The sequence below is a fragment of the Thunnus albacares genome, chromosome 11 (genome assembly GCF_914725855.1).
Source record: "Thunnus albacares chromosome 11, fThuAlb1.1, whole genome shotgun sequence".
Lineage (NCBI taxonomy): Eukaryota > Metazoa > Chordata > Actinopteri > Scombriformes > Scombridae > Thunnus > Thunnus albacares.
In genome coordinates, this window is record NC_058116.1 from 994886 (window position 1) to 1003546 (window position 8661).

Consider the following 8661-nt stretch of genomic DNA (forward strand, 5'->3'; position numbering starts at 1 on the left):
GCGAAAATGGGAAAAGCATGTGAGTTTCCGTGCATTGTACAATGCATTGTATATTTGTTTATAAGTTGATTTGGATGGAAGGTACACGGACTGCTGTGGATGTGTAATGTGGGTTTAATCGTTTAAGTTTGTGAATGATGAGAATTATCTCATTTCCTTTTGTAAAAGATGGTCAAGTGTACCCTATGCTAAAGGTGATTAGAAAGGAAGCATTGAGGCACCTTTCCTTAGCAGTTAGAGAATTCGACCAGCTCATACGATGGCTGCCACTAAGATACTTCCGGGTGCTGTTAGGAACCTTTTTTCCCCCAAGTAAAAAGACCCATGGATGTAATCGACCGCAGCCCTCGTCTCCTCCAGGCGCATTATGGCGGAGGGAGAGCGGTTTCCGAATCACGGGACAGAGAGGACGCGAGGAAGTATAGAATTCGTGTAATGAAAAGCACCCCTTGAGTAAAACCATGGATGTATTAGAAGCATGGAAGAGTTCTCCTTAAGAACCCATCAGTAAAACACGGAAGGAAAGGAAAACGCAAGGGCTTATGGGTAAACGTACCAGCTCGTTTAGCCAGCCATGTTACCGTTATTTTCTGCTCGGTTTTACCTTTAAATGCGGTGTTTCAGTGGTTTACTATTGAGCTACACTGTAATAAAGCTGGCCCCATGACCAGATATCACCGAATGTGTCAACATTAGTTTTTTTAAAGAAAAAAGTCTGACTTCGGAAGTGAAATCCCATAGCACGAAACTACACGACCCATAATGCATTTCTCTGTACAGGGGTCAAGTCAAAATTTAAACGGCTAATGCAGTGGACTTGTGTTTAACAGTCGTGATAACAATTTAGTAGTCTTGAATATGTCGATTTGTTGATATTTGTTGTCTTTTAAAGACTGTTATGCAGTCACCGAAATGTTAAGTGTGGAATTTCAGTGGGGGCTGTTTAGTTTTCGCCATGTCTTCGCCGGGTTTTGTCAGCACTGCTAAGCTAAGCTAACTCGTTGCTAACTGAGCTTCAGGAGTCGGAGGTCGTGTGATGACTTCCAGACTGCACCTTTTCAAAACTCTTCTACACAGACAAATTAACTCCGCATAGTTTATTACAGGGATGGTATATTTGCTATATTAACCGAACATATAAAGTTTGAACAGTGCCAGTCTTCAAAGAGCTGAACAACTCCAGGTGAGGAGACCATGACCCTCGCTCCGAAGGAACTATCCAATCTGCTGAGCATCATATCGGAGGAGGCTTGCACCAACACCTTCGAGAGCCTCTCCACCCACTTCCATCACTACTTCGGGAAAGCGGAGCACTTCAGGGTGGGCTCGGTGCTGGTCATGCTTCTCCAGCAGCCAGACCTGCTGCCCAGCTCCCCGCAGCGGCTCACCGCCCTCTACCTGCTCTGGGAGATGTACCGCACCGAGCCTCTGGCCGCCAACCCGTTCGCAGCCGTGTTCGCCCACTTGCTGAACCCCGCACCTGCCGGGGAGGAGCAGGAGAAGGTGCTGTCCGGTAGGTCTGTGTGTGTGTGTGTGTGTGTGTGTGTGTGTGTGTGTGTGTGTGTGTGTGTGTGTGTGTTGGGGGGTATTGGCATGATCAGAGTTCACAATCCTGGTGGCCTGGAGTAAGAAGCTGTTCTTGACTCAGTGTTGAACGTTATATGCACAATACATGAGCACTATGTGTCTAAGACAGATTTCCTTCGGGATAGGAGACAATTACCAGAGACTGTCATGTAATAATCATAATCCCATAAACTGTCCTAATTCCTCACTATGCACTAAAACTATAGAGTGTAGACCATATCAAAGATGTATGTACTGTTTATTAGTTGACCCTAGCTGAATTTGTTACATCCGTCCTGCAATAAATCCTTCCCATTATTACAATGTTCAGTTTTTGTTGAAAATGTCTCTCACTGAAATGTGTTGGATCAACTTCATGGCATCAAACATCTCTCAGTGCAGACTATGTTTTGCTTGTCCAAATAGTTGCTTTTATTGTTCGTACAGGCCTGACACTGCTTGAAGGATATCAACCATTAGTCATGCAGCTGATGCAGTTGTGGATAGATGTTTTGTTCACTTGCCAAGTGCCATTTTGGATGCTTTGACTCAGGATTTTCCCCAATTCTTGATAAAATACACAAGACAAATTTTTAAGCCACTAAAACAGAGAAAAGTACCAGCTGTCTGTGCAACAATCTGGACCTCAGAGTGAGTAAGAACAAAAGCACAGAGTGCACATTACATGTCCTCCATCAACACTCCCACTCTCTTGTCTGTTTGTGTCATGTGATATGTCCAGGATTCCTGCCTCCCATCACCCAGCCTGAGAAGTTCTTCCTGTCCCAGCTAATGTTGGCTCCACCCAGGGATCTCTTCAAGAAGACGCCCAGACAAGTGTCCTGTATGGATGTCGGCAACATGCCCCAGTCCATAGACATCAGCGGGCTGCAGCTAGCCTTAGCAGGTCACTATACACTAACAGTCATTTATCTACTGTAGAGTTGTGCTGCTTTAAAACAACGACACTTACCTTCAAAGGCAACATCAGTTGTAGCTGACAATGTAATATGTGTTTTGTTATTTTCTGTCTTACTTACTGTCAAGACAGAAATATACATGAAGAGTCAAACAGGCATTGCAACAAGCCAGTGTGCACAAAAAGTATTGACTGATGAACAGAAACACATCCGCTCCTAACTTGATAAAGTAGAAACTTCTTTATTTTCGACAATCAGCAGCCTTTAAACTGCTTTTCTGTGTAATATATGAAGTAATTAAGTGGATATATTATGTGGTGTAAACCTAATTTTTCTGTCCAAATTGCCATCAGTCTGACCCTTGGTTATTTATTTGTTGAATGTACCATCTTTTGTGTCTTTGTTGTCCAGAGCGTCAGTCAGAGCTGCCCACTCAGAGCAAGGCCAGCTTCCCCAGCATCCTGAACGACCCAGATCCAGACTCATCCAACTCAGGATTCGACAGCTCAGTGGCCAATCAGATTATAGAGTCTCTGGTCACGGGCCCCCGCCCTCCACTGGAGAGTAAGTGCAGTTGATGCTAATGTTTTAGATTAGAAGAAAACCAAGTAAAGTTACTGCACTTTGTTCTGCAATCTGTATTCCAGTATTCTAGATATCATCCTTAGGACATTAGAACGCACACCACAAGAGCAGGTTACTGGGAGAAATCAGGTCACACAGTGAATCAGACAACCATGTTTACATGCACTGTAAAATCCACATATATCCGTGTGTGTGTGTGTGTGTGTGTGTGCGTGCTGGAGCATTTGGACTGAGAGAGCAGTTTTTCCTTAAAATGTCTGAATTCAACTGTTCAGGTGTGGAAACTTATAGAGGATACTTTGTTTTAGCTTCAGTTTCAGTTGGACTTTGAATGTGATGTTTTGTGTGTTTATTTTGATTATTTTGTGTAACAGGATGTGTGTCTATTTGTAATGATTTGTCCTTATCCAGCCACTCTGCTGTTACAGCAACACTTTCCTGGTCTGAAGTCTTTATCCTGCACATGCCCACATGTACAAAGCTGATTAGAAATCCAGATACATGGCCAAAAAAATATGTTTCTCCAGCTGAAATCTAGTAGGGAAACCAGATTTCTAATTTACATCTGATTTAAGAAATCAAATGACTGCAGAAAGCTGACTGTAACCTGGTTAGTGAAGTGCATGTGAACACATTGATCTATACCTATACAGAAATGAAAGGTGAATATTTAATCAGTTGGATGCAGTTAATGGAGTGCTAACAGCACAGAGCGTTGCAGACAGAAGAAGTAGGGAAATGATCAGAGATCAGAAAATCCATAAATTTGGGAAAACTCAAGCTGCTCTACAAGCTACTTCTGCAAATAATAATCACCAAACAGAACCTGCTCTAGATGTCAGTTCTCATTTTCCTTCTCTGTCAACTTCTAAATTATAAATTGTTTTAGCCATGTCACAATTTTCAAAATCTCTCTGAGTCAGCGAGGAAAGGGAGAGGTAAGAGTTTTTGATGGAAGTCTTAGCATCCATCTAACCAGGGTCTTTAATATCTCCTTACTTTTCTGTTGTGGCGTGGTGTCCAGTGATCAGAATTTATTGCCGTTCACATCCTGACACACGATGCTGTCTCTGAGTATGAGAATGCCTTTATAGCTGGAGCAAATGTTGCTATGGCCTGTAGACTAAACCTACCATCTGCAACCAAAACAAATGTAAAATCTGCCAGGGTCTGGCTGGTGGTTGATGGTTACTTTTGCTGCTGTTATCTTGAAACACCAAACAGTACATTCCAACAACCTGTCCACATTGCTCCCTCCTCAGGTCACTTCCGCCCCGAGTTCATCCGGCCGCCGCCTCCTCTCCACGTGTGCGAGGATGAGCTGGCGTGGCTGAACCCCACTGAGCCAGATCACAGCATCCAGTGGGACCGCTCCATGTGTGTTAAGAACAGCACTGGCGTGGAGATCAAACGCATCATGTCCAAGGCCTTCAAGAGTCCGCTGTCTGCCCAGCAGCAGTCACAGGTGACTTACAGTCACACTGACCTGTCACATGTTTTCACAACAGTGTTTTCTTCTTTAGATACTGAAGTTTCTCTTCAGTCGAAAGCAATGATGCTGACTTCCTACTTGAACATTTTACATACAAACATACATATAAAATTAAGTAGCCTCAAAACAGTTGGTATGCATACTAAGAATTCGATTTTTGAGTGTACTGTTGGTGGACACTACAGTCCCACAATGCATTGTGCAAAGGAGATTCAGCTGGACAAAATGAAAAGTAATAGTGGATGATAGTGAAACAGGAACGCCTCAGAAAATAAAAAATAACTGTTAAAAGTTTGAAAAAACATTTTGTAGTATTTTTGTTGGCTTTAACTGGTCGCATCATCTTTTACAGCACGTGTTGCCTCATTTCCTGCTAGTAGTATGTTGATTTCTTGTATACTAACTGCGAAAAACAGTAAAATGTGAAGATTACTACATAGTATATACAGTGTACAATTATTAAGTAGCATGGAATTAGGACACAGCTTAGGAGACCGGAGGGGTGTACTACGAAGCAAGTTCAACATACTCAGGCTTTCTTTGTGTGAGCTGGCTGGACAAACCCTAAACTTGCGATCAGAGATAAGTGGTATCATGACAGTGGATATGAACGTTCTTTGTTAACTCAGGCTTTCTGCTTCAGGCTCTGTGTGCGTCTCGGGTCATTATAACAGAGAGCTATGAATAATATAAATACATTATCACAGCAAAAAGCAATGCTGTTGCTGCAAATAAGGTGAGAGAGGAATGCTGGCAGAAAATTGCTGATGTAAATTTGTTGATTAAAAAACAAATTCATGAAGTTATTAATTATCTAATTAGTTTATATACATAGCTCTTCAACTTTAAACTTGACGCTGCAGATTTAAACATTATATTCAAGAAGTGCATTCAGGTCTGACTCCATCACATAATGAAGGATAAGTGGAAATGACTTTAGATTCTGGCCAAATCAAAGTGAAATCAATATTATAGATTGAATATTATGTGTGAGAAATACCAATGGACTAATCTTTTTTTTTTTTTTTTTGTTCAAAGTATTTCTTCATTAGTTTTTTTTGTTTGTTTTTTGTTATTTGAAACATAATTTGATATATTGTAACAAATCCCATCCCGCAAGTATCACTTATTTACAATATGACATATCAAATCAATGGTAAATATGATAAAAGACGAATCGGTTTTCTAATTGGTGTTCTAATAGCTGCAGTACCAGCAGTGTTAAACGGACTTGGAAGGGCGGTGCTTTTTATTGCCGATTTAAGCCGAAACTTCAGACCAGGTTAAGTTTGCATTATAAGTTATCATGGTGATGTAGCCAGGTTAAAAGAGAGCCGCCTTCGTGACATTGAAAACCCTGGCTTTATGCTCAACATACCTCGCTAACCCACTAATCTGGCTTCGCCTCTGTCATGGCCTTTTTTGTTTGTTCGCGGCTTATTCAGTCTTTCTGTCTCTCTCTCTTTCTCTCTAGCTGCTGGCTGAGCTGGAGAAGGACCCAAAGCTGGTTTATCACATCGGTCTCTCCCCGGCGAAGCTGCCTGACCTGGTGGAGAACAACCCGCTGGTGGCCATCGAGATGCTGCTGAAGCTGATGCAGAGCAGCCAGATCACAGAGTATTTCTCTGTGCTGGTTAACATGGACATGTCACTGCACTCCATGGAGGTCGTCAACAGGTGAGGGTGCTGCTACCACATCATGTGCTACAGCTCTGAGGTCATGTTGCACCTTTTTTTTTTTGTTTGCTGAAGTTCGAAGATTATCAACTTAATATTATCAAGTCAACACGTCAAAAGTGCCTTTGCAGCAAATTTGTATTTTTTGCTCTGCATTGTCTGCAAGTGAAGCAAGTTTTTATGATTAAAGGAATTTCTGTTCACAATTTTTCATAAAATTCTGTTTAGGGATGGGACAGTAACTGATGCGACTAAATATTTGAATTAGTACAGAGTGTTTTTATTTCTAACAGTGATCATTATCACAAACTAACAGCAAGAGACACACTGCACAGCACACACTGACATACCAATGAGAAAAGATTTTAGGTTTAGGTTCTGGGAACTTGTAACAGGCATTTATCATTATGTGTACTGTTGATAGATTCATCTAATGAAAATAATCACTTTCTGCAGAGCTACGAAGTTGTCCCAGATACCCAGATAATTTGTCCAAGATAATCATACTGACTCAAAAAATCTAAAACTGGTCAAAATGACAAAAAATATTGTAACTTGGTATCTTAACTTATTTTTAAAGCTAATGTATGTTTATATCTATCTACTAAAGTAAGGAATCTCTGTCTGTATGTCCTACGCTTATCTCTTGAATCGTTCATCTGATCGACACCACATTTAGCAGGTGTATGGCTGGGGACCAAAGGGAGTGCAGTGTTGAATTTGGTGCAATTTGGACACATGGAACAATTAATATTAATAAACTTAAACTCTGAATAAACAAGCAAACAGCGAGCTGCTCAGCTCTGTGTCTGAGTGCAGCGGGGACTGTTTGATATAAACACCTTCACATCACAGCAGGGCAGGGCTTCTGGGCTCTGACTTGCTGAGTAGGACAAAGGCACATGCCCCACTCAGTTAATCTTCTAAGAAAGAAGAACGAGCACACACAGGACAAAAAAAACAGAGGGCACTGCACTAGTTCATATTAATATAATATTGATGCTCTCAGGTGATTTTATTGAGTGTTTGTCATTTTCTTATCTTTAAATCAAACGTCCTCTTTTTGCTCTCCCTCACTCAGGTTGACCACAGCTGTGGACTTGCCTCCAGAGTTCATCCACCTCTACATATCCAACTGTATCTCCACCTGTGAGCAAATCAAAGACAAGTACATGCAGGTACAGACAATGGTTTAACATTTCTGTTGTTAGGAGCGTTTTTTGTTTTTTTTCCTGTATACAAAAGCCACACTACAGACTAAACCAGAGAGCTGGAAAATGTAAAACACTGAAACTACTAGTACAGTATACTGACTGATGAAATCACTGTTCACTGAGATGAGTCTGGCAAAATTTGACTTGTTTCCCTTTAATCATGTTCCTCCTGCATGTTGATCTGTTTTTTCCAGAATCGTCTGGTCCGTCTGGTCTGCGTCTTCCTCCAGTCACTAATACGAAACAAAATCATTAACGTGCAGGATCTCTTCATCGAGGTTCAGGCCTTCTGCATCGAGTTTAGCCGCATCCGTGAGGCAGCCGGCCTCTTCCGCCTCCTCAAGACCCTGGACACTGGAGAAAACCCCACCGAGGCCAAACCTGCCAAATAATGAGCCCTCACAGAAACACTGCACAGACTGTAGAAGTGGCCTGAGTTGCTAAAACAATGCCAACCTCCCATATTCACTTTAAAACATGTTGAAGGGTCATGGCTTGGTTTACCAGAAACATTCTTCATGTCTGTACACATCACAGGAGCCAAAACTGATGCAGCCGGCTCCAATGAGAATTAATATTGTAAATATGTAGTGAATGTTTCTTCAGGCTCAAAAATTCCTGTTTTTACTCGCTGTTCAGTCTGCAGTCCAGTTTTGCTTCTGAACTTTGTCATTTCCCCTCTCTATTTTCCAGAAATAAAAAAAGAACACAATTCAGCATTTCATTTTTTTACCAGTGCGCTCTCTCAACTTTGGAAATGGAAGCTTGCAAGTTTTCTTTCATTAAACATATTGTTAAACAAAATTTTTCAGGTTGTATGTTTATGCTTTCATTATCTTGTAAATCTCCTGTATGTAACAGCTCATGAACACTGGAGCATGTCAATGCTTTCATCTGGTTGCTGTGAAGAAACATATCGGTGCTCCTGCCTACTGATCGTGAATGCAGCTCAACATTGATAGTGCCTCAGACAACCCTGATGCAGTGACTGAAAACGCTGATCTTTTTCAGAGTAACAGGTGCTTCAGCTGTTAAAGTCAACATTTTGGGAAATATGCTTATTCACCTTTTATCTGAGAGTTGAGAGATGAGAACATCGATAGTATCAATCCTCTTATCTAAATCTCACCAAGAAAGCAAATGATTTTTCCCAAAATGTCAAGCTGTTACTGTGAATGAGATGCCATTATTAGCTATTACAGGATAA

The 8661-nt window shown here is 41.4% G+C and overlaps 1 protein-coding gene across 1 annotated transcript; it reads left to right on the forward strand.

Annotated features, from left to right (window-relative positions):
• The first annotated feature begins 355 nt into the window (after window positions 1-355).
• cnot11 (CCR4-NOT transcription complex, subunit 11) lies at window positions 356-8258 on the forward strand. Its single transcript, XM_044365467.1, has 7 exons — window positions 356-1513; window positions 2309-2473; window positions 2898-3050; window positions 4334-4536; window positions 6038-6240; window positions 7322-7418; window positions 7649-8258. The coding sequence occupies exons 1-7, from the start codon at window positions 1195-1197 to the stop codon at window positions 7844-7846; spliced, it is 1338 nt and encodes a 445-aa protein (XP_044221402.1). The 5' UTR covers window positions 356-1194; the 3' UTR covers window positions 7847-8258.
• The last annotated feature ends 403 nt before the right edge of the window (window positions 8259-8661 follow it).